General features: G+C 41.5%; 2 protein-coding genes across 4 annotated transcripts in view; one reads left to right on the forward strand and one right to left on the reverse strand.

Annotated features, from left to right (window-relative positions):
* Positions 1 to 1,688: 1,688 nt before the first annotated feature.
* On the reverse strand, positions 1,689 to 4,148 carry tmem126a (transmembrane protein 126A). 2 transcript variants are annotated; one of them, XM_083665451.1, is made up of 5 exons: positions 4,006 to 4,148; positions 3,027 to 3,161; positions 2,703 to 2,896; positions 2,409 to 2,523; positions 1,689 to 2,319 (listed from the first exon to the last, which is right to left on the reverse strand). In XM_083665451.1, the coding sequence occupies exons 2-5, from the start codon at positions 3,137 to 3,139 to the stop codon at positions 2,121 to 2,123; spliced, it is 621 nt and encodes a 206-aa protein (XP_083521577.1). In that variant the 5' UTR covers positions 3,140 to 3,161; positions 4,006 to 4,148; the 3' UTR covers positions 1,689 to 2,120. The 2 variants fall into 2 exon arrangements, with proteins under 2 accessions (XP_083521577.1, XP_083521578.1); XM_083665452.1 differs by lacking the exon at positions 4,006 to 4,148 and having other exon boundaries at positions 3,027 to 3,810.
* A 1,333-nt stretch (positions 4,149 to 5,481) lies between these two features.
* The window catches only part of dlg2 (discs, large homolog 2), a 177,261-nt gene continuing 156,568 nt past the window's right edge, over positions 5,482 to 26,174 (forward strand). For both annotated transcript variants that reach the window (XM_083665055.1, XM_083665051.1), the window contains exons 1-2: positions 5,482 to 5,861; positions 7,258 to 7,389. In XM_083665055.1, coding sequence (XP_083521181.1) covers positions 5,843 to 5,861; positions 7,258 to 7,389 — 151 coding nt within the window. In that variant the 5' untranslated portion in view covers positions 5,482 to 5,842. The remainder of the gene's footprint in view (positions 5,862 to 7,257; positions 7,390 to 26,174) is intronic.

Raw genomic sequence — 26,174 nt, forward strand, 5'->3', positions numbered from 1 at the left:
ACGTGATGCTTGGCATTCAGGCCAAAGAGTTCAATCTTCGTTTCATCTGACCAGAGAATCTCGTTTCTCATGGTCCGAGAGTCCTTTAGGTGCCTTTTGGCGAACTCCAAGCAGGCTGTCGTGTGCTTTTTACTGACGAGTGGCTTCCATCTGGCCACTCTACCATAAAGGCCTGATTGGTAGAGTGCTGCAGAGATGGTTGTCCTTCTGGAAGGTTCTCCCATCTCCACAGAGGAACTTCAGAGCCCTGTCAGAGTGACCATTGGGTTCTTGGTCACCTCCCTGACGATGGCCCTTCCTCACCCTATTGCTCAGTTTGGCCAGGCGGCCAGCTCTAGGAAGAGTCTTGGTGGTTCCAAACTTCTTTCATTTAAGAATGATGTAGGCTACTGTGTTCTTGGGGACCTTCAATACTGCAGAAATGTTTTTGTGCCCTTCCCCAGATCTGTGCCTCGACACAATCCTGTCTCGGGAGGTCTACGGCCAATTCCTTCGACCTCATGGCCTGGTTTTTGCTCTGACATGCACTGTCAACTGTGGGACCTTTTATATAGACAGGTGTGTGCTGTTCCAAGTCATGTCCAATCAATTGAATTCACCAGAGGTGGACTCCAATCAAGTCGTAGAAACATCTCAAGGATGATCAATGGAAACAGGATGCACCTGAGCTCAATTTCGAGTGTCATAGCAAAGGGTCTGAATACTTATGCAAATGTGATATTTCAGTTTTTTATTTTTAATAAATTAGCAAACATTTATAAAAGCCAAAACAGGTTTTGTCATTGTGTGTAGATTGATGAGGGAAAACATGAACTGAATACATTTTAGAATAAGGCTGTAACATAACAAAATGTGGAAAGGGTTAAGGGGTCTGAATACTTTACGAATGCACTGTCGATTCATTTTCCTGGCTATCAAACTTGCTTTTGCTGCTCTACACTAGCTGTACACTTTATACATCAATATTTGGGGAGTGCATGAATCATGCATGAACTTCATTCTAGAATAACTATCCTAAGAAAACATTACTGATTAAATTTTGAATTATTAGTTAATTATATTGCTCTCATAGCAAGTAGTAAGGTCCAGAATTACTATTGTATGCACTATGCAAAGCAAGTATTTATTTAGCATGCTTCATGAACTGATGGGTAAGTTATTTACCTTATTTGGACATTTTATAGTGATCTAAATTAAATCCTACTGTTATGTCTTATGTTAATCTGTACTGCTAGCATCTGAAATGCAGGAAGTGGGCCAGGATCTTTCTCAAACTTTCAATGAGTTTCCATGTCAGGCCTGTATGCATTATCAATTGTCAGACCACTGAATATTCTTTGAGACCTATTCTTATGCACATAAGGTATGTTTTGGTCTTATATTTAGTCTTGCAAATGTATCAGCATTGAGACATAAATTCCAGATTCATAATTACACATTTAGTCCCTGTGTCAAAAGTGCATGAATGCCATACCAAAGTAAAATCCCTATAAGACCCACATTTGCAAATCACAAATTCAAAAAGATCAAATTCACATTTTGGATGGCAATTTTCTTTGCTCATAACAGAATATTTAAATCAGAGGTCACTACGATCAACGCTGTTGTGTTTCACCGATGCCATTTCAGTCTCTTTATTTCATAAATTACATACCAAGCCCTTTATAAATAATAAACATCAGAAGGGATGGAGTTTGAGATTCTTTATTGAGATTGATTGGCTCATCAATTGCCATTGCATTATAGTTATCCAAAAATAAACAGTTACACCTATGGTGTGAATTTGCAGTGTAGCCTGACATTTAAACTAGGATCTTGCTAGCATGCTATTCACAGTCCTGAGAGACTTGGGCTGTGTCCAAAAATAACCATCGCCCTTACTCCCTAGACACTTGTGTAGAACTGAAAGGATTGGCTAGGTATATACAAAAAGGGTGGTATACACAAGCTGGTACAGTAGTAGTTTCACTACTCTGCATTGGTGACAGCTGTGGGATGAGACAATCAGAGGAATACTCCGAGGGCATGAGGGATTTCAGATAAAGTACAGGTCATACTTCCTACAGGAAGATGATAGACAATAAAAAAGTATATGTTAGGGTTGTTAAAAACCATGCATATTAATCTTCAAGTTCCTTGCTTTCTGAGACCGACAACTGAAGCAACTTCAAGTAGGTGTTGAAGTGTCTGGAGCCTAGGTAGGTGCCAAAGACAGCCTGCAGTACCAACACAGCACCCATTCTCCTCAGGATCGGTTGGGTAAGGTTCATCCAAAAACGTAGGACATTTCCCTTCTCTGGCATCAGTGCTGTGTTATACCTGTCAACAGATAATCAGAAATTATGTGACTTACTGAATCAGCAGAGGATATTGTGTGGATGTATTCATGAAAATACACTTGCGCATACCTGGTTGCAAGGCCTGCGTTCACAGGTAGGGCCAACAAAATGGGGTACAAGCCAGCACCAACTAATCCAACAACTGCACCTCTGATCAGAGCACAGGTTGGACAATTTAGGTCACCTGAAAGAAACTTACAATGTCAGTTGCAGAATTATAAGTCACTGAACACTCTTTAGAGAAAAAAACCCCACTTGTTCTACATGCCTCTTGGTGTATTGTGTTTTGTTTTTTGGTTGTATTAGCAAACCAACTTTACTGCAATTATTAATAAGTATCATCTCACCTCTACAAAAACTCACCAGACAATAACGGTTGAGACACAGCTACATCGTACAAGGCCACTGTTGTCAAGAACGGAAGGACAGCCATGGGCAGACTGGATGTAAAGCGCCCTTGAGTAACATTCAGTGCCCTCCGATATAAACTGTTGGCAATTAGTCCTGCAAATGCCCCATTACCTCCCAGATATATAGGGCCATAGGTGAACATTTTCCTGTCGAGAAATGCATAATAACTAAGTGATGAGTGAATCTAAACAGAAATGGAAGTGACATAGATGTCACTTAGTTATTGGACGGGAATGGGTGCCATTACATGACTTCCGGCCGCAGATAATAAATTACCTGTCGAGACTAGGCAGCCGTTGAAACCTTTCAGCCATCAGTTCAGTCATCACGACCCTGGGAACTGTACGACCCGTGCCTTTCTGTGTAACGATTTGGGTGTTTTCAGACATCTTCAACCAGTGCCCCCCTAGCCTGTAGGGTGAAACATGTCAATAACTAGCTGCTTGTTTCACATTGCGCCGTCGAAGCAGGTTATTAAACCGGCTGGTGCAGCTCGTATTGACATGGGTCTCTGCAGCCCTATAACGTTGCTCAACCCAAACTTTTAATGTTTCTTTGTATGGATGTATGCCTCCTAGTGCCAGCCGGTAAGAAAAATTGTCAGAAATATGCTCAGTTTCTTAAATAAACTCCTTATTCCGTGCCTATGCTCGTTAGCTTCGGCCACAGCATCCCATGACATTTTGGTTATATTCAGGTGCCGGAAGCCGACGTCAGGCGTGACAAGAAGCAATGTCATGGGCTGCCGTGGCTAAAGCTAACTAGCATATAAGAAGCTAACAGGATAAGGAGTTTAATTCTAAAAAACGGGCCACATTTCTGACAACTGAACTTGCCGGCTGGTACTAGAAGACATATAGAAGTACACCGGAACCTTCAACGTCTGGATTGAGCAACGTTATACGGCTGCAGAGGCCCATCGATACAAGCTGCCCATTCCGGTTGAGTATACGTTTCGACCGCGCAGTGTGAAACAAGCAACCGTCGACTTGAAGCTAGTCAATAATCAGAGCTATTCATGAACAAACAGTAGGCTAAAATACGAATCTGTGAACAACATGCATGCGTTTAGCCAATGAAACCTGATGAAACGAAGCTCTACAAAAAAAAATCTGATAGAGGTAGACAGCTGACCCCAGACCAATGCCTAAGCCTTATCTGTATTGTACAACTGAAAACGTTAATAGTTATGACATTGGAAGCAGACGGTCAGAGTGGGTAAATATGTATTTATTGTATGAGTATTCAATCCTACCTTGGTGGAATCTTAGTCCTAATATACGTGATGTAGTGTCTCCGTTTTAATGTGTTCTTCTGTCATTCATCATTGTTTTGTGTAAGGGCGCAGCCATGTTAAATCACGTGTGCCACATTTCAACTCTAACCTTTTTCAATTCCCATCATTGCTATTGGTCAGTAGACCCTGGCGCGAATAAAAAACACACCAGACACCCTCCCATTGGATCTCGAATCCTTTCAATCAAGGCCGATAGCTGGTTACCAACCTCTTCGTTGCTAAGGTAAAACTGATGGTACTGCTGCTGCTGCTGACATGGGGGATTAAAAACGTGGTGATGTGATGGAGCAGCTGCAAACCAAATACATTGTTCTTTTCAAGAGGAAGATTCAGATGTTATTTCGCAAGAAATAACCGAAATGTGTAAAATAGATGGGCAATTGAGTGCCATGCGTTTTCACGGCAAGCTGGCAGGTATTTTCCTACAGGCGTCGCACTGTGACATGAGAGAATTAGCTCAGAGGAATTATCGATATTTGCACTGTCTTCCGTTAAGTAGTTAATTGGTTGTCATTATGTATGCGATTGGCTGTATTGAGGTATTTTTCAGTTTATGAATACTTGACCTGGCTTGACGCATGGAAAAAGCATACAGAGGCTCATGCAAATCAAATCAGGACAGCTCTCTCAAGCTGCGTTACTATAGCAAATGATAAAATGCACTATCAAAATACATTTTTTTTGTGGACATGTGAATTGCAATAAATATTAGCCAGCTAATGACATCATGCATCATTATACAATATAGACATCCACATCCCAATGATTGGTTAGAGGCAAACAATTCATGTTGTTATGTTAGCTAGTAATAATACACACAGCTTGCTAGTTCAGTTGACTGTGGCGTCACAGTAGAGGATGTGTTGTTGACTGCTTTTTGTTTTACATTTTCATTAGGTGTGAAGTACTTATTAGGTGTGTGTGTGTACCTTGGCCAATTGTTTAGCACTTGCTTAGTTAACATCTAGAAAATGTCCCTCCCCATTAAAATGTAATGGTCAAACTTAGACAAGATTTAATTTGATTACTTTATTGTTCTACACACCACATCCACATGCTTACAGATGTTGTGGACTGCCATTGATTTTCTTAAAATGCTGCCCCATCACACGTTGACACCATGGTGACATCTGTATATTGAGGAGACATTCTATAAATCTTGCTGTTGGCAAAAAGTTCTATATAGCCAGAATTGGCCGAGCACGCACAGGCAATGCCTATGTTACGACATTCTTCCTCGACAACTATCTGCAAGGACAGGAACAGTGGACAGGAGGGAGACAGAGAGTCCTGCATTTGCACCTGTCAGCACATCTTCATTGGAGATTCGTGGAGTATAATACAAGCTACAGCCTACCTTTAACTAAATAATATCACAAATTAGAAGACTTTGCACACTTTTTTCCATTGCGTTACTATTCTCTGACAACGCATTCAGGACTGGGAATGAATAACTGGGCATATGCGCTATACTTTTTTGTATCGAATACTGGATCGTGCGATGCTGGATGATCCAGTATAGCAGCCTCGTACAGCCACGCACTGTGCGTCGATGGTTGTATGTTTCTGTACTTGTCTCGTTTTTGTCAAGTACTCGTTTTAAACCGTGCTATGTTAATGCTGCAAAATTGAACATTTCGAAGTTGAAAAGCCACTGCCTCTGTCTGCAAATGACAGCACAGGAGGACAGGAGCCATTAAATGCCTCGCGGTTATTTTTTGCCTGAAACTTGGAAGCATTAAGGACGACAAACATGTTATTGGAGCAAGAGTAAATCCTCGAGATACGGATTATCATGCCTGTCAGAAAAAAAGGTCAGTAGAAAAGTTTAATAAGGACATGACAAGTGTCTTGCCACTTTCACTATGTTGTAGGTCGTAGTCACAGATTGGGGTTAGTCGTTCCACGGCTCCAACACCTTGCATGTAGCCTATAATGTAGAGTTTGTAGACAAATGTAAGCAGGGCAGAATTGACTTTCTCTCCAACGGCTGTTGACCCCCCGTTGAAATTAATATAATTGCATTTATGTAAACATGCCTTCACGTGCTGCAAGCGTTGTAGCCCTGAAACAGACAATCTGATGACGTAGCCCACGAGCGTAATTAAGAGGCTTCTTTTTATGCGCAAGGTATATACTGTTTTGTGGATAGGTTCATTAAAACATAAACCAGATGATTAGGTTGGTCTAGCCGTTTAATAGGAAGTTGCCCTGGGATGTGTGCGGTCACATATTTAAGTAATTGACAAAGTATATTTTAAGCCTTGTGGTTGTAATGTAATTTCAGTCTGCAAAGCAAGTATAAATAGATTTCTAGTGAGACTTGCCCTGGCATGACCTCAGATGGTCACAGCCACTGGTCTGTAATTATGTTGCAGCACAAATTAACTACTGTCCAAATTGCACAGGTCTATAAAGTAATCGGTGAGATCTTTCAGCCTTCCAGAGTTGTACTGTAGTGTTGAGGTTAAGCCTGACAGTAAGGCTATCAATTAGTAATGTCAAGAAGAGGACTTATCATCAACAAGCCATTTACTGTCCTCATTATAGGAGTTTGATACACAAGACAGTGCAGTGTTGTCGCACACGCATATCACCCCCACTACCACCACCACCAGGGTAAAAATCATTGCTTTGTTTTCCTGTGGTCTCCCCTTGTGACATGGTCTGAGCTCAATGATGACTCTTCTGTCTCAGTGTGACAGAGTGATGTCTCTCGCCCACTGACGTCCGTGCCAAGCAGACACTCGATCCAAGCTCAACATTTCTATATGGTTGCAAACTGCCTCCAATGAGCAATGGGAATGAGTGCTAATTATAAACCCACGAGTGTCCTCATCTCGTTTTGTGTAACAGGCAATAATAATAAAAACAATAGGCCATTGCTTCTTCGCTCAGGAGCTCACACAAATCTCGAGTTTACCATCCCAACCTGGTTACATTTGCACAGTTCCATGTATTTTCTCAGACGCTGACTTCTGTTATGTTGTGAGAAATGGTTGTTCGAATTCATTAGATGGATGTGGTCAAATATAGACCAAATAGATAGACCAAACAACAGTGTTTTCCAAATGATCAGTCTGTGAAATGGTCCACGTTTGGAGTGATGTTTACATAAACACTGTGTTTTGTGACATTTGTATTGAAACTCAAATGACTTCTTATTGAATAATATACTAAAACTACTTTCCAATTTGTCCCCTCCTGCAGACACAGCTAGGGCCCTCGGCCTACTGGAAGACTACTGTTCTAAACTGAGGAAGCCAGAGGAACAACAGCTAAAAACTGCCATTCAGAGAGTGATGGAGATCTTCAGAAGCAGCCTGTTCCAAGCATTACTTGGTAAGTCAGCAGGATATTGTTATTCATCCATTCACAAAACAATCCATCCTTGTTGTTCTTGACAGTATAATGTTCCACCATGTAATTATAAAAGCAATGAAATGTGTCAATGTTGTAAGCTGTTATAACAACCAATGCCCCCTTTTAACTGGTCAGCCATATTTCATCCATATTGTGCATTTCATAAAGTAGGCTGATATGACAGAATATCAGAATATCACAGAATAATACACGTCAAAGCTGGTTGCAAGCCTGTAATCCAAATATTGATTCATTTAATCTCTTTTAAATGAGGCCTTAGGTCATAGAATACAGTACATTTTGGGGAAACATTGACACAGTACCTGTGTTGCATCCCTAGACGTTTGCCTATTGTCACATTTGCTCAACCTTCCTTTAGCGTTGCCTGAGCAGTGGGTACATTCAGCAGGTTTAGAGCTTTTGCTGAAATAAAGTTATTTTTAACTTTGCTGATTTTGCAGTAGACGTGCCTCTGGTATTTTTAATGTGCTCCTTGTGCTCTTCCCCTGTGATTTTTTTTTTGTCTTTTGTAATGATTCCAAAAGAAACATTGACTTGGAATTTTTCCTCTTCTGTAACAGCTCAAGATTTTTACCCCCAACCCTGGCCAATGGTATACAAACCTGTCACTCGATTTAAGAATGCGCTTTTCGAGGCCAAAACAACATTCGTCAATGAAATATTTATTTCAAGGGATCTCCCTGATTTCTACTGATTAAACATAGTCATTTAGAGCCATGAGAACACTTGAATGTTCCATCCTGCACATTTAAGTTTAGCTTTGTGACATGGTCAGCCCTCATGATAAAACCATCCGAGGTCAAGTTTGAAAATGTATTACCACAGAAGCAGCTCATGTCTACATGCATGAATGCCAAAAATATTGCTCTTGTTACAGATGCTGGGCTATATGTAATTCCCAATAGAAAGCATAACTAGCCGTTCACAAACCACACACCAATTTATGTTTTCTAATATTTGAAGATTCTCTTTAGATAGTGTTGTGTAAAATGAATGTATTATATTAACTATGCAGAGTCACACATCCACTATCTATTAAATTACATTGAAACTCTCAGATGCCATAGACAAGGCGTTAAGGCCCAAAAACAAATTTGCGGAAGTATAGATGCAGCTTCAGCGAATCAAGACAGTCAACCGGTGGGAATGTGGTTAGCCTGTAGTAACTCCAATTGTTTAATTAATTCCTTCATTCATTTGGCATAAACTATATTATGTTATTGAGAGGTACACTCCCTGTTTGGTTACTGGGATGGCCTTTTGCTCACTAATCTAACCTTGTTGTGATTTGTCGACTTCTGGCGACTGCCCTCTGGACCATTCTCCAATTCAGGTTAATACTGGAACTTATCTGGGAATGGGCTTTCACTAGTTAGGCAGTGCATAATCAAAAAGGGAAACAATGAGACAAAGGAAGTACATGTTCAATTGATTGATAGCTTTATAAATCACATGTTCTAGTTAATTCTAAAAATGGAATTGCAACATTTCACCCTGGATGCCCCCTGGCTTAGGCTAGTTCTTATTTGAACTTTTGTTTTGATCATGAGGTGGAAAATATGCCCATGTGGCTGCTAAGTCAAGAGAAGTGCAAGGTAGACCCCAAACACTGGCAAGATGGAATGCATTGAATGATGAACAAATATCTTTCATTGCATTTTTACTAATAGCTATTATTGTACAAGCAAATAGTGTTGCAATCAATGCACGTTTTTGGGAGGACACAGCAGCAGCCTATGTGTCCACTTGATAAGGAGCTAACATGCATGAACAGATCAACACTTACGTCAACATCATACGGATCAATAATTAAGTCAAAATACTGGACATGAATGGGACACCAGTGACCATTGATCTGTCTCACAACCACTTGAAGTATTTACTTCATGGACCATACAGTGATATAGTGACAATTTATCATGTGGTTCCCGGACAGGCAACATTTGTGCACACAATTTGAATGTCAAGAACTAAAGCACAGATAAAATTACATTGAGTCCCTTCTCCTATTTCCAAGTGATGTCCAATGTATGAGGAACTAAATGCATTTATTCTTATCTCTTTAATAATACTACATAGTCGCTTCTGTGGTTGTCAGACCAAGTTAGAGGTTCTCTGTGCGAACTCTTAACTGCATTATGAATTGTGTCAGTTCAAGCCCTCTCATTTGCAGCCAGCGTTTATTGGTATTCACTCTCTAAATCCAACAATTAGACATAACGATAGAACTCTGAAGACATAATTATGACGAAGACTTCCTGCTCTGCTAACATAGCCTGTCACCCTGGTCGTTTACACTTGTTCTGTTACAGTACTATTCTGGTGATGGTGAGTAAAGGGTGTGAGTGCAATATCACCACAAATTGACTGTGCTACAGCAGGGGGACAAGGCTCTTTCTGATGGAGAAATGTAAGCTACAGTATCTGTGACAGTCAAAAAACATTTAGGATTCTCAATTCTACCATAGGCCTTGTCTAGTCTGAGATCTAATTAGCAAGGCCTATTTGCTTAACTGTCTCCATATTACTACAAAGCTTTTAGAGGTTGGCCAACTGTCAAGTGGGAGTATATTGTTATGCTTTTGTGGCCTTTTGGAAATGAAATTGAAACATGATTGGATGCTCACATACTGAAATGTGCTGGTACAAGTTGTAATATTTTTAATGTATGGTGTGTTCAAGCTTACGCATGGGCAGGCTTAGTTAGGGGCCTTTTAAAAAGATTTTAATTGAGGGATTAGATTTCTAATCTTTTACTACATGCGCTTCGAATATTACGTAATGCCCTGCAACAGATGTTATACAGTATAGGGGCACACCCATGTCTTGTGCTGATTCATGGCTAATCATTGGAAAGCAAACATGTTTTGAATGCTCAAACTATGGTGTTACTTGTGTGCTGAACAATATAACGACACAACCATTCAGTTCAAGATTTTGAAATCTAGTTTAGTCAGTAGGCCTCATTGTGAATGACCGTTATTGTCTTGGTCAATGAATAGGCGATTATGTTGTTTGCGACTACTGACTTAAGGGTGCATAAATAACATGGTAATAAATAAATAATAAATAACATGATAATTACCAGTAGTTACCAGTAACAAGAAGGACAATTACCAGTTATTACAAGGTAAGTTAGACTACTTTCCATGTCATTATTTTGCATGAAAGATGCTTGAACAGAGAAGGTAGTTACTATGAAATAAGGGGGTGTCAGAGCTGGAAAATGCGATATTAACTGTTTCCATTTTGTTCTAGCCTTGTACCCTATCTTAATCTCACAACTAAGACCATGGTTACTCAGTCAGTCGTTATATATAGGCTACCTATAGTCATATCGATATGCATCCATCCGCTGAATGTAGAGTAATAAGCTACCCAATGGGTCTGATGATACATTTGTTTGATGATTTCCATGCAGTTAATTTGAAGGTACTCTGCCCTTCACTAGGAGGTTGCTTTGTATAGTATTTTGTAAATCAGAGTATCTGTGTCCTTGACACACACAACTATATTCTCATTCTTCCTATTTGTAATGTATGTAAAATGGTGTGCTAACGGTTCTGTTAAAACAGCACAACATACCCATGACCAGGTTTTCACAGAGTTCACTTTAATGTTAATGTTCATGTGCATAGTTGACAACACGTAGACTGGAGTCATCAGTATCAGGTATCGTACTGTGTGTAAACTCCTTATGATTTCTTACTTATGCATGGTCATAGCATAGTGGGATTCTTACTGTAGATCTAGGATCAGGTACGAGTGTCTGTCACACATGGATGAGCGAAACATTATTGTAGTATCATAATATTATAGAAGAGCCAACTCACTGAACAACCGTGATACAAAACACCAAATTAAAGAACTGATACTCTAGCCGTATTACGTTTTTATGAGTGATTATATATAATAAGTGAACATTAGTCTCAGTTGGTATTCAGTCCAATAGAAGAGCCAACTCCAACAACAAGTGTGATATGAAGGTTTTGAAAGTGTTGCTTCCATTCATTCTCCTCCCACTAACAATTACATTACAGAGCAACATTACCTACTAGACAGCTTATTATTACTAATGTCAAAGTCTCTGTGTTAATAAGGGAAATTGTACATTTACATGAACTCTATGGAATCATCCATAAACCCTTCATCTAGGCCTATGTATCATTACCCATTGGATGGCTTATTGCTGTGTTAATGATGTAGTGGATGCATGCATGCTGATGGAAATGACTGTATTACCACTGACTGACGGTAAACATGGTCTTACCTGTCAGGTTAAGATGAGGTACAAGGGTAGAACAAAATGGAAACAGATACCATTTTCCAGCTCTGATATAACTTTATTAAATAGTAACTAACTGGTAACTTCTCTGTTTTTGGTTAACAAACCATGGTCCTAGTTGTGAGGTTAAGACAGGATACAAGACTAGAACAAAATGTAAATAGGTAATATAAGACTTTCCAGTTCGGATACTATTTTAATGTTAACTACCTCTGTTTCTTGGTTATAAATAACATTTTTTTATGTGCTCATCCGTTGATTCAAGAAAAATATGGAAAAGGTGGAACAATAATACGGAAACAAGCACCTTTCATGCAAAATAATTAAGTGGAAACTACTGTCCACCTTATCTTGTAATAACAAGGCAACATTCTTTCTTGTTACTGGTAACTATCAGTAATTACTGGTTATTACCATGCTATTACCTACTTTTTCCAAGGTGTAATGTAAAGTGCAACCGTTGAAATTGCAACCAGGACTTGAGTTCTTGTTTTGCTGTTAGTTCTTCATTGGTATGTCAGATGCAACATGAAACTCTAAGATAATACCAGTGCACACATCTTGGTAGACTCCCCAGTATCATTTAATTGCAAACACAAATATTGCTTCTTCATCCTCAGCAAGGAATGACTTATGCAGCATAGCCTTTCAGTTACCTATTAGTAGCCAGGATGGATTAACCACTCTATTGGGACATAATCCTTGTGAGTTAATTTTTTATGGATGGCTGCTCGATTTTCTTTAATCATCTTTTGGTTGATTTGTTCCTGTGTGCATTGCGCGTATACTGTGACATGCCTGTAAGTCTCATGCTCTTTGGTCCATACAAATTACTCTTTCAACTCACACAGTCTACAATCAGCACTGCACATCTTTTACCATTTCCGTCTATTCTTTTCCTTTATTAATTAATTGTCAATCAAACACTGTTTCAACTCTGCAATGGAACTAATGCCTCCTGAAATAGATGTAATCATCTTATGAAGCATTAGGTGCTGTCTAATCTGTCCAGAGGCGAGTACGCCCTACTGAAACCCATCACTGCAGAGTGGGTCTGTCTCTGGCTTAACCCATTCACCATTTCCCACTACTCCCAGTGCCAGGCCAGGCGCTCTCTCACTCAGACACTCATCTGCAAAGAGGGACAGCAATTGACTCACTAGCCTGCTTCTACCCTAACTCCTTCCTCTAACCATAGGGCACAACCTTCGTCTTTGACAGCTGCAAGTCCTTCTAATCTTCTAATCCTCTATTATAATTAAGCAGAGAGTGCACATACCTGGGCTGCTGTCTGATTCTCTACCCTTCTCCCCAAAGTGTGCACTTGTTCACTCTACCTCATGGATTTATTAGAAATGGACTAGTGTTAAGAAATACATTCCCTCTAGCTCATGCTTATACCAATCCAATGCTTTAAAATCCACGTAGGACTGAACAAAAAAGAATAGGAAAGGTAGAGAATCGGACCGTAGCCCTTGATTTCCACCTGATGTGACTTGTATTTTGTCTGGGGATTGAAGTGACAGCTTTAGCTTAAAGGCTAGAAAAGCATTTGTCCTCAACGTCCAGTAGATAACATGACCATTTACCTATAATCAAGAGGTGTGGTGTGTCCAGTGCTGAGTTTAGATCCAGCTAACATGAGGCCTGTCTAACTTTTAAAAGACTGTCTTCCCTGCAGATGTATTTCTTAAGGCCTACTTATCACATTTGTTCAACTGAATTCATGGGCTACACAGACAAGCTTCACAGGCCTATTCGTAGAGCAGACCTGTGTCTGCCAATTTGCTCAATAGAAGTTTCTAATGGGCTCTATTTGTCATTGTCAGATGAGCTAGGTCTGTGATGGTTACCAGAAAAAAGACCGTCATAACCTACATTGATTTTGAAAATGGGCCTTCTTGATGGTGGAGGTGATGTTCTCTACCCACCTGAGGTCCTGTGAAATTATTGTCCCCAGGAATCTGAATGACTCCACAATGTTAACTGGGGAGTCACACATGATGAGGGGGGTGGTTGGGGCTGTGCTTCTCCTGAAGTCTACTACCATCTCTACAGTTTTTAGGGCGTTCAGCTCCAACTTGTTCTGGCTGCACCAGGAAGCCAGGCTGTCAACTTCCTCTCTGTAGGCGGACTCATCCCCATTGGAGATTAATCCAATGAGAGTGTGTTATCCGCGAACTTCAGGAGTTTGACAGAAGGGTGGCTAGAGGTGCAGCTGTTGGTGTAGAGGGAGAAGAGTAGAGGAGAGAGCACACAGCCTTGTGGGGCTCCAGTGATGGTGATGGTCCGGGGCTCCGAGACAAGCTTGCCCAGCAGCATGTGCTGCTTCCAGCAATCAGCATAAAGCGGGTGGCCTGAGGCCCCTGGCACATCTAAAATACATCTAAAGGACAAGCGCCCACTTACACCGCATCCACTCTGTCACAAGCAGCCCACCAGAGGGACATCAGGGGGGGTAGAGGGGGCAGCAGCATGAACCCGAGATGCTCAGAGCCAGCACCACGACCATCCCAGAACTGCACGGTACTGGGCCGTATGCCTGCACTGGGAGGGCCTATAGCAGAGGCCCCAGCCAACCCAAGCCCGCACACTGCAGGAGACCACCCACCACTGAACGGGAAGAAGGACCCGATCTGCCCAGGCAGCAAATGCTTTGTTTCTATGAAGAAAACACCAACAGTTTTATGCAGTAAGTGTAATGATAACATGAACTGACAGATAAATGTACACTATTTCACATTATTTTGATATTTTGAACAGTTTAAAAAGTCCCGAAACGACTATTTTGCTTGACAGCAGACTAAGAACTCTCAACTCGTCCCCATTGGGATAGTATTGTGTCCAGAACATTTGACCACGCTACTATAAGGGCCAACACCAAACACCCAGGCCGAACCAGCCTCGACCCGTCCACCGGCGCACGGCACCCCCCACCCACAGACAATGACTTCAGCTAGACCCGCATAACGCCCGGAGCAACCACCACCGCCCCCAGTCTCTGTAGCCTGTGCCACACGCCTGCATGGAGATGGAAGCAGCAGCAGCCCCGGCTGGCCCAAGCCCCAACCTGCCAGCGCCTGCTCACCCCGAGAGATGAGAAGAGCATGGTAATCGCCCCCATCAGCCAACACCAGCCACCAGACCAATGCCAAGCCAGTGGCATTCCTGTATCCGGTGCAGCTGCCCAGGCCGGTGTCAGAAAACGTGTTCTTTATTTGAAGGAAAAGACAAACTACTTCTTACTTTTAGCTATTTATTTATATGTCAGAATTCTAGGCTTGTACAAGGACCACTTTTGGCGAAGAAAATCAGTCAGCAAGCTGTTAATCTGTAACCAACCTTCCAAAAATGGATGCATTCAAACAGTCAAACAAAGCATTTACAGTATACAAAATGATTGTGATTGGCTATTTGGTTGGGGAGGAACCGTGGTTTAGACTTGGCATCCCTTGTTGTTCACGGGCTGGTTACACCATTCATCCCATCTGTGGAGTCAGCACCCTGTAAGAGATAAGATACCTACTCTGGTATGTCCTCCCTAGCCTGGTACTTTTCCACTATAGCTCTTTGTGTAAGCGTGTGTTGCAACATCTTTCTTGATGACCTGGCTTAACCTCTCCATGTATTAATCCAACGTACTATGGGACTAATGCTTGATCCATCGCTCATTTATCAACAGGCCATCACATTAGTAAATTTAGCACACTGCAGTAATGTATTTTTATTATAGCAATAATAAACTGTTTTTATAGAAATAATTTCTAACACCGGCCCAGCCCCCACACCACCAGAAGGCACCCAGCAAGCCAGCCCCCAGGCAGAGACAGCAAGGATGGTTTATCGCTGGGCTAAGACCGGTCGTAACACTGACTAAAAAGATTAGTCTTGAGCCGAGACTTGAAAATTTAGACTGAATCTGACTCCCTAACGTGAATCGGAAGATTATTCCAGAGATGGGGTGCTGTAGCAAAATGATCTGCTGTAGTCTTAGATATTTTGGGAACGGCTAATCTCCCTGTATCTTGTGAACGAATCACTCAAGAAGGTGTATACGGCTGGAGGAGGTCGGCGAAATACGAGGGAGCGAGTCCATGTAACGCTTTATAGGCTAATAATAGAACTTTAAAGTCTGCTCGTGTTTTAATCGGAAGCCAGTGCAAAAACGCAAGTACTGGAGTAATGTAAAATGTAATTTACGCATTCACGCCAAACACATGAAAGCTGATAAATCAAAGGTCTATCCTATCGCTACCTGGTATCTCCAAGGCACTCCCTTGACCATTCTCAGACAGCTCCCATGACCTTGCCAATGGGTTTATCGCTTGCAGCTTTAATTAATTAATTAATTAATTATATAATATTAATAATAATAATATTATTAATAATAAAGTATTATTCCCCTGGGGCTGAGCCTCGAATGTGTTCAAATCCAAGAAACACATCTGTGTCCAACTCATTGACGTAGACTACATCCAATTGTGTTTATGACGGGAGATGTGTTTTGTTTGATTGTGGTTCCACCAACATTTTGGGGTCAAAAATGCAACAGGTATCACAGCCCTTCTAAGGACAGCCGTTCCACTCCCTATCAAGTGAGTAAAACATGCCGTTCCTATGGCAGTGGCAGTAGAGGGCACACCTCACTAAGGCAGTGAGGACAGTTATCATTGAAGTAATGTAAAGTAAGTAAAACATTTTAGCAAATATAGAATTGAATTGAATTAAATTACTTGTAATTATTAATGTGGCCCCTATTTCAAACTAGAAAAGGAAGTTCCTTAAGAAACATGGGCTTGCAAAATCTTATTTTGGTCTGCAGAATTTTAGATTAGCCGATCTGGCTTGGATTGAACCTGGACAAAGGGATGGGAGCAGTGGCGTTTTTAACCCCAACATTTTGGTGTGGCCACTGTCAAAAACACTCAGATGCATACCTGTGGAACCACAGTCAAAACAAAACACCCATCATGAATGGAGTTGGATATAGCCTATACACAGCTATTAGCAAAATATATTTTAAGATTAAGAAATATGTTGAATTATTTCTCATGGGCGCAATCATGCAGCTTCTATTTCCAACATGTTAGCTTTCTGTTTACCACTTGCTATGTGACTACTTTTGCCAATCCAATTTGCGTGCAGCAGACCCCGCGGGAAAGCAATAGTAAAGATGTGGCAGACATCTAAACAATAAACAAGCCGCCTCAGGCAACAGTGTAGCTCATCAACAAGCTGGCTATGCAACAGTGTAGTTCCTTTTGTATAATTGTGGACCCTTAAATACGGGCTGCTCATCATAATGTCTTTGGAGTCTAGAATCTCCCTCACACATCGTCTTAAAGATGCACCTGAATATGCCAGGGTTCAGAGAGTTGACAGACTCGTCGTGTCGTCATCATGTCCACGTAGGGCCGATTCAGTTTTACCACACAATTTAATGCAAGCAATTATTCAACTCAGCACGTACCTATTCTCCTCGGTTTCTTGGTTATGGTGCTCAATGTTGCATCGGTATGCGCTATCAAGCTGAGCAACAACATTGGTGTTCCCCATTAAACCCAGTTTAATTTCACTGTCCACATGAGATCCACAACCCTCATGTTTGGAAAGCCTTTCCGACAAATGCTTTAAGTCCTAGAATCCCGATTTGGACCAAATGCTCTCTCCACCAAAAAGAAGGCACAGATAGCAAAAAAGGCTTTTTCTTGCCATCTTGGATACACTAGCTGTTAACCATGTTTTCCTCTGAAACCACTCAGGTTTGAAACTGCGATTTTGGGTTAGGGTTATTAAATCCATAGGTTTGTGCGTCCCTAGACGCTTAATCTCAACTTTTTCTTCCAAAGTCAAAGTGCTGAAGTGAATGGTGAGTAAATAGTCGACCTCATTCATGATGACTGGTGATATTTGTTGTTGTGATGTTGTCAGATTTGATCTTTCTCTGGCTTTCTCTGCCTTTTTGAACCACTAGGGACTGTGGGGTTGGTGGAGCACAGCCCCTTCGGCTTGCCTTTGACTCAACAGAGAGGCATACTTTGAGCATGGCGCCACTACCATATATGGTGGTGGGGCCAGAACAGGACTGGCCCCTCTCTGTCAATTAAATGCTGAGTGGGGAAAATGGTTGGGCATTGAGCATAATGCATGCATAACAAAATGCCTGGAGTTCAGCACTGAGCCAGCCAGCCAGCTGCGAAAAACAGCAAATTTCACACATTTCAGAGCTTCCATACTCAAGGAAAATAAACTAAAGCACAGCCGTGAATATTTCATTAACCAAAGATTAAAAGTTAATGTATTTAATGTATTTAAAGTTAATGTATGTTTATTTGCTAACAGTAGGATATGAAGATACAATTATATAACAAGGTGATGCTTAATTCTTGCAACAGCGCCGGGGCTGGCGCCGCCACTGGATGGGAGAATGTGCTCACAATTTGCAGACAGTTGTTGCTAGATGCTAGCTTGCAACATTGAAAAAAATGGAAGAAAAGTTGAAGGAAAAACTGAATTCTATTTCGCCAGAAGTGTACTCTATACACACAATCTAGTCAATAAAGGCATTAGGTTAAGTATTTGATTGGTTTGACGTGTGATGAGGTGTCACTCATTTAAAACAGGTTTCCATCCCTTTGTAGCTACTTTCTGAAAAGAAATTTCACTAGGAAAGCCTGGTCTTAATGAGGTTAGGACTATATATATACTGTAGTCCGATAGATGGATAGAGAGAGAGTATATATATATATATATATATATATATATATATATATATATATATATATATATATATATATATATATATATATATGCCTAATGTTTAAAAAGTCTAAATAGTATCAACAATTTGTATAGAAATTATTTAAGTCAGGTCAGTACACATTTTAAAGTTGGATTGAGTTGTCAAGCTTAAGAGATGAAAGAGGAGATTTTAAAATGTATTATAGAAACACAGTGGTCCTTATAGAAACCCATGTTAATTCATGCAACTTAAAAATACAGTCTAAGTATTTAGTTTAGAAGTTTAAATAGTATCAACACTCTGAATGGATGTTCTTTAAGTGGAGTCAGTCTAATTTAATTCTAATTAATACCGTAATTACTTGGAGGCACCACGTAATGTTTTATTGGGCAGAGATCATTAAGGTAAACTTAAAGATTTTACAGAATAATTCTATAAATAGTCTTATCAATAATCTATCAATACAGTATCTTAGTTAATTATTTAATTGTTCTTAGAGCCACCATTTGTCGAAGCAAGAGTAAAACAACACTTCTTTATAAAGTGTATTACTCAGACGCACAAGATAATATGCAATGGAATGTATAGTGTCAAACATAAAAAGAATCAACAATCTAAATCATAATGATTCATCAAAGTTTCAATGCCATCACAGTTCAAGGACAGCCTTGGACTGCAGGGAGTGGCGGCGGATCAGGCTTTGGTTTACAGAGAGTAGTGAGGATAGGCTGCAGCGATGTTCCCCTCTCATCAGAGGAGACTCCCTCTGAGCAGTCTATAGTTAGTTTCATCACCAGTGATGCTGATCTTTGAGCTCCGCTGGGTCGGGGTGAGCGTCAGAACCAGAGTCAGTCTATTCTTCTTTCGTGCAGAGAGTCTGTATTGGGCTCCTTTGTCAGAAACCATTCAGAATTCTGCTTGGGTTCCCTTGTCGGGAACATAGAAGACCAACCAGAATATGTGACTCATATTATTGGTGGTGGTATACGGTGTCTCTGGCTGCCTGATGAACACTGTAGTGACTCTCTACATTACATAAAGCTAGCTTGATATAAACGCATATTAGCGAAATCCATTAAGTATACTCATAATTCTGATCATTGCGCAAACCCGGAAATGACAAGACACGCAGAGCAGCTGAGCACCCCGAACTAATTGTATTAGCTAGCTACCATAGTTAGCTAGATTGCTACCAACTATTCAGTTATATAATGCTTATGCTTTAATAGACAAATTCATGCAGACACATTTACCAGATTACTAGAGCAGCAGCTAGCCAGAATTGCGGAGTGTCGGCAGCAGCATCTTGTTTAAAACGCAATTACGCATGCAAGACAAATGACTACTACTTTCGTGGAAATCTATTACTATCCAAATATCTGAGGAGTTCATGTATGGTTAATGGATTTAGCGAGACGTATGAGGTCATGTAGGTTACTTAATTTATATTGCAACAAATTAGTCATTTTAACTATTCTGTTCTGACAGTACATCTTTCCTTGGCTTCCTTTCCTTTCCTGCTATTGCATGTTATTTGTATGATTGATATTGGTTTCTCTGAAACCTCAGAGAATACCGGTGTGATAACATTCACAGTCTGACAATTAAGGATGCAGAATAGAACATTCAACAGCTATTTGATTGCTAAGAATGGATATTTGTTTTAAATGAAAATATATTTTATACACTGAATTTATTTCTTCAAGTGTATAATTCAAGTGATTTCTAATTGCTTTAGACTAAACTCTGGATGGAAACCTTTTTTTAATTATGAAATGAAACAGTAATTTGAATCAGGGAGGAGAGTCAGACATGAGAAATCATTTGACTTCATCCAGAGAAGCCTGCCATCTTGTGGAAAGTTAGACTTGCAACATTTTAATTCCCACTTCCCACTGATTTATTTTGAAGCAGTAGGGTACTTTTTAAAGGTTTGACAGAAAAAGCGTGCTATTTTCACCGTCGGCAATGTATTATACAGTATATGTATCGATGAAATGTAGGCGGATATCCATTATGGGAGTACAAAAAACCATTGCAACTTTACTCTTTTGTCTTACTGCTTGCAAGGTACTCACTGGTCATTATGTTAACCAGCGGTAGTGTGTTGTGTGACCCTGCAGACAAAGGGATGTCAGTAATTTTTTGCCGGACATTTTCATCTGTTAAAGTAGGGCAGGCAGAAGATTAAAATTGTTACTCAGGGCAACAGTAAATCTATTGTGCTACAGGATCTGTGGAAACAAACAAAATGAGAACAATGGGATAACGTTCAAGGGGTAACACATGTCAAGCTCTACCATCAGTACTTATATTAAGAAATGGAAAACCATTGATAATAATGATTGTTGGATTCATATACAATACACTTTATTTTATATTTATTTTATTTACCTGGGACAGTCCACAATTTCAGTTTTCACATCAATGTGGCGGAGTCTGCTAGTGAGCTTTTTTTCATTTGTGAATTACATGAATTATACATATTATAGATATGGGATGTATGCTCTATGCTGCTCTAAATTGAATTTCCTGTTTATTTTGTTCTTGCATCATGTCTAGTTTTTCAAGTTCCAAGTTATATGTATTTTAGGAATCTGTATTGGACTCAGCTTTTCCAGTCTGGAGATTAATAGGAAGTCATAGTAAGGAGTGAAGTTTTTAGATGTGAGGGTATTGCTGATGATACTATCTCAGCCCCAATAGAGGGTGCTATAGGGCATGGATTAGACACTTAATTGTTCAACTGTAGCATTCATGCCTTATAGGCAAGCATACCACAACCTTACAAAGGACCTTTAGGTTTCTTTGTCACTGCATCAAATGTGTTTGCCTTGTGAGGCCAAGGAGCCTGTTTGAGTCCTGATCCCATCTTCCCTCGCAAATGTGCTACAGCGGCCGATTGTTTTTTGTTTTTGCTTGTCAAAGTAGGGCAACAGTGGAGTGTTTATACCCTAAGCATTTCACAAGCTAGTCTGAGAGTCAGGACCTTTGTAGTTCAAGAAGTGATGATAAGATATGCTTGTCTTGGAAGCAGCTCAAGCAAGGTCCACTATGATGGCTGTTCCCTGGAATTCGACACAAAGACCAGCAAGATCTCCCGGAAACAATATCACTTGCACTGCAGTTTTCTTTATGCTTTCATATAAATATACCTTTCCCACATTTTCAAATAATGGTGAAAATACAGTGAAACACAGGTGGCCTAGCCTAGTTGTTTCAGGTTTTCAGAATAAGGTAGGTGTGTGTGTGTGTGTGTGTGTGTGTGTGTGTGTGTGTGTGTGTGGGCAGTAGTATGCAGAATACTGCATGACCATTGGTGCTACAGTAAGGCAGGGGTGATCGAATCTAGCATTTTTTTCTAAACAAGTCCACCACCTCTTCTCTTCTCTCTCCACCTCAGGGTCAGTAGTGCACACACTCTCAGTTGACCCCATATGGATCACATTATGCTGAAGAGCACGCACTACCACAGCCTCTTGGCATAACTCTTTATTAAATAAAAATGTTCGGTCACACGGAAGACTACCCATATGTTGTATATTTTCTACACTAAGCCTGAGGCAATATGCATTTACATAAATAAGTGGGATATTAATCATGCAGCAAGATTGTTTGTGGTATGGTCCCGGGGGGGGGGTTGTATCTTTGTGTAAGACCTCTCCTACACCATGGTCGGCCAGTCTTGAACATGCTCTTCTAAGCGAGTTACAGAGAGCAGGAGAGAGAACTACAGCAGCTCACCGATGTCGTGTGAGAAAGTGCAGTCTTTGCTTGTTTCCATGGAGACAGAGGGAGGCATGCGGCTGAGTGTCGCCAGCAGAAGCCTGGGGGTGTGTGAGACTGTGGTGTTCTCCCAAAGTGCTTTGCTTCACTACACACCATGGACGCTTGGATAGATAAAACAGGCCATATCATTTTGATTTATGCTTGTTCTGTGTGTAATTGTTATTATAAAAACATCTAGGATATATGCTTAGTTCTATGTGTGTGAACTGAAAGTATGACCACATCTCCCAGAGCATATGCCATTGAAGTTGGAAGGTTCAACTGACCTCTGTTCCTGAGGTCACATGGTGCTGTGTGTGTGTGTGTGTGTGTGTGTGTGTGTGTGTGTGTGTGTGTGTGTGTGTTTGGATTAAATTAAAGCTGAGAGTCTGCGTGTCCATGTTGATGTGTGTTTGACTTTCCCCACCTGGTGTCTCCTCCTGCTCATGAGACAGTTGTGATGTACAGTTAGGTCCATATATATTTGGACTCTGACACAATTTTTGTTATTTTAGCTGTTTACCAAAACATATTCAAGTTAAAGTTATATATGAATATGGGCTTAAAGTGCAGACTCTCAGCTTTAATTTGAGGGTATTCATATCCAAATTGGAGGAAGGGTTTAGGAATTACAGCTCTTTAATATGTAGCCCCCTCTTTTTCAAGGGATCAAAAGTAATTGGACAATTGACTCAAAAGCAGTTTACATTTACGGCATTTAGCAGACGCCTTTATCCAAAGCGCCTTACAACCAAAACATTTGTTTAAGTAAGTGAATCATCTATCCATCAGTCATCATAAGATAAAGTAATCAGTGCTCAGACCAGGGGCCATTGGCAGTCACAATGCTAGAAGAAGATCTTTTATTTTTTTTAAATTTAATTAATTAATTAATTTTTTAACAGGAGAAAATCTTGTACAGGGGGGTAGTGGGGGTGAAGAGGTCTCTAGGGTTAGGGTTAGTACAGGGGGGTAGTGGGGTTGAAGAGGTCTTTAGGAGGGACTGTTAAGATGTAGCCTGAAGAGATGGGTCTTCAACCTACAGCGGAAGATTGGTAGTGACTCTGCAGCAATGACAGCAGTGGGAAGCTCATTCCACCAGCAGGGTGCCAGGACAGTGAAAAGCCGTGACCGAGTAGTGCGGCTGCTGCATCCACGTAGAGGTGGCGGTGCCAGGCGGCCAGCCGAGGTGGAAGAGCAACGTGATCATGCAGGGGTTTGGGGGCTGTCCATTGCTTGCAAGTAGAGAGGGGCTGTTCCCTTTGCCGCCCAGTAGGCGAGCGCCAGGGTCTTAAATCTGATGCGAGCTGCTACCAGGAGCCAGTGGAGGGTGCGGAGGAGGGGAGTGACATGGGAGAATTTGGGGAGATTGAACACCATATGGCCGGCAGTGTTCTGGATGAGCTGCAGAGGCCTGATGGTGGAGGCGGGGAGTCTGGCCAAGAGTGCGTTGCAGTAGTCAATGCGAGAGATCACAAGTGTTTGGACCAAAAGTTGTGCTGCTTCTCTGGTGAGGAATGGATGTATCTTTCTGATGTTGTAGAGGAAGAATCTACAGGAGCGTGCTGTCGCTGTGATGTTCGCCACACAGGATAAGTGGTTGTCAAGGATCACCCCAAGGTTCTTGGCTGTATGGGAGGAGGTCACTATAGAGTTCTCTACTGTGATGGAGAAGTCTTGGAGAGGGCAGGCTTTCCCCGGGAGGAAGAGCAGCTCAGTGTTGTCAAGGTTGAGCTTGAGGTGGTGGGCTGACATCTAAGCAGAAATGTCTGCAAGACACGCCAAGACACGTGTTGCCACCTGTGAGTCAGAAGGGGGGAAAGAGAGAAAGAGTTGAATGTCATCTGCGTAGCTGTGGGAGGAGAAACCATATGAGGAAATTACCGAGCCAAGAGATTTGGTATAGATGGAGAACAGTAAGAGCCCTAGGACAGAGCCCTGGGGATCCCCAGTGATGAGGGCTCATGGAGAGGACAGCGAATTGATTAAGGTGGTAAGGAATGGAAGGAGGTCTGGAGATGGATTGGAGAAAGGGGGAGGGGATAGGATCAAGGGGGCAGGTGGTTGCCCGCTTGGATGTGACCAGTTTTAGAACATCATCAGGTGAGAGGGGGGAAAAATCTGATAAACCAGAGACTGGGTGTAGCACAGTGGGTTTGGGAGGAAAGGTAGCAGTGTTGGTTAGAGGTAGAGGGAAAGAGCTGCTAATGCCATCAAGATTCTTTTCAAAGTAGGTGACAAAGTCATCCGCAGACAGGGAGGAGGGAGGAGGTGGGTTGAGGAGTGAGGAAAATGTGGAGAACAGTTTCCTTGGGTCAGAGGCAGAGGATTGAATTTTGGAATGGTAGTAAGAAGCTTTAGCAGCTGGTGCAGATGAGGTGTAGTTGAGGAGGAGAGAGAGACAAGAGTCTAGGTCATCACGGAGGCCCGTTTTTCTCCATTTCCTCTCAGCTGCCCGGAGGCCTATTCTACAAGCTTGCAGGGTTTCAGACAGCCAGGGAGCGCGTGGAGAGGATCGTGTCTGCCTTGAGATCTGTGGACAGAGTCGAACGATGAGGAAAGAGAGGACAGGAGGGTGGAGGAAGCTGCATCAGTGGATAGAAGAGAGAAGGATTCAACAGAGGGTAGGGAGGATAAGACAGAGGAAGAGAGAGGGGTGAGTGAGAGGGTGCGCAGGTTGCGACGAGAGGATACAGTGTGAGTAGACTGACAGGGAGGGGGAGGATTTGAGAGTAAGGGAGAAGGATACAAAATGATGATCCGAAACCGGAAGAGGGGTAACAGTAAGGTTGGAGGTATGGGAGGATCTGGTGAAGACAAGGTCGAGCTGATTGCCCGCCTTATGAGTCGGAGGAGAGTGGGACAGGGTAAGGCCGAAGGAGGAGACATTTGGTGTAACGAGCAGACAGGTTTCACCACTCACTCAATCCCAAATGTAATAGTCCTGGTCCAAGGTGAGCAGGAGTTAAATACCTTGCAGGATAGTGTTAGGCCCTCCCACTGGAGACTGACATCACTTCACAGCAATTTACCTCAAACAGCTGGCTTCCAATAGAAACTAGGTTCTGAGCTTAAGGCAGGATAGCCACAGCAAAGTAAACAAGCTACCAACAGCACACTGACTTTAAACAAGATTAAACTAATTTACTTAGACTGGAGAACAGACTTCACCACTCACTCAATCCCAAATGTATTCGTAAAACAAATGAAACAGGCCATTCTTACGCTGCAAAAACAAAAAAATCCATCAGAGAGATAGCGGCAACATTAGGAGTGGCCAAATCAACAGTTTGATACATTCTGAGAGAAAAAGAACGCACTGGTGAACTCGGCAACACAAAAAGGCCTGAATATCCACGGAAGACAACAGTGGTGGATGATCACAGGATCCTTCACATGGTAAAGAAAAACCTCTTCACAACATCTAGCCAAGTGAAACACACTCTCCAGGAGGTAGGCATATCATTATCCAAGTCTACTATAAAGAGAAGACTTCACGAGAGCAAATACGGAGGGTTCACCACAAGGTGCAAATCATTCATAAGCCTCAAGAATAGAAAGGCCAGATTAGACTTAGCCAAAAAACATCTAAAAAAGCCAGCCCAGTTCTTGAACAGCATTCTTTGGACAGAAGAAACTAAGATCAACCTGTACCAGCATGATGGGAAGAAAAAAGTATGGAGAAGGCTTGGAACTGCTCATGGTCTGAAGCATACCACATCATCTATAAAACACGGTGGAGGCAGTGTGATGGCATGGGCATGCATGGCTTCCAATGGCACTGGGTCACCTGTGTTTATTGATGATGTGAGAGAAGACAAAAGCAGCCGGATGAATTCTGAAGTGTTTAGGGATATACTGTCTGCTCAGATTCAGCCAAATTCAGCAAAGTTGATTGGACGGCGCTTCACAGTACAGATGGACAATGACCCAAAACATACTGCGAAA

Source organism: Argentina silus (genome assembly GCF_951799395.1).
Source record: "Argentina silus genome assembly, chromosome: 2".
Lineage (NCBI taxonomy): Eukaryota > Metazoa > Chordata > Actinopteri > Argentiniformes > Argentinidae > Argentina > Argentina silus.

Bases quoted from the DNA above. Each gene is read 5' to 3' on its own strand.
- tmem126a (XM_083665451.1), bottom strand. From the start codon at position 3,139: ATGTCTGAAAACACCCAAATCGTTACACAGAAAGGCACGGGTCGTACA. The intron at 2,897-3,026 runs GTAATTTATTAT...ATTTCTCGACAG, and splicing joins CGGCTGCCTAGTCTCGACAG to GAAAATGTTCACCTATGGCC. The intron at 2,320-2,408 runs GTATGCGCAAGT...ATCTGTTGACAG, and splicing joins AACGCAGGCCTTGCAACCAG to GTATAACACAGCACTGATGC.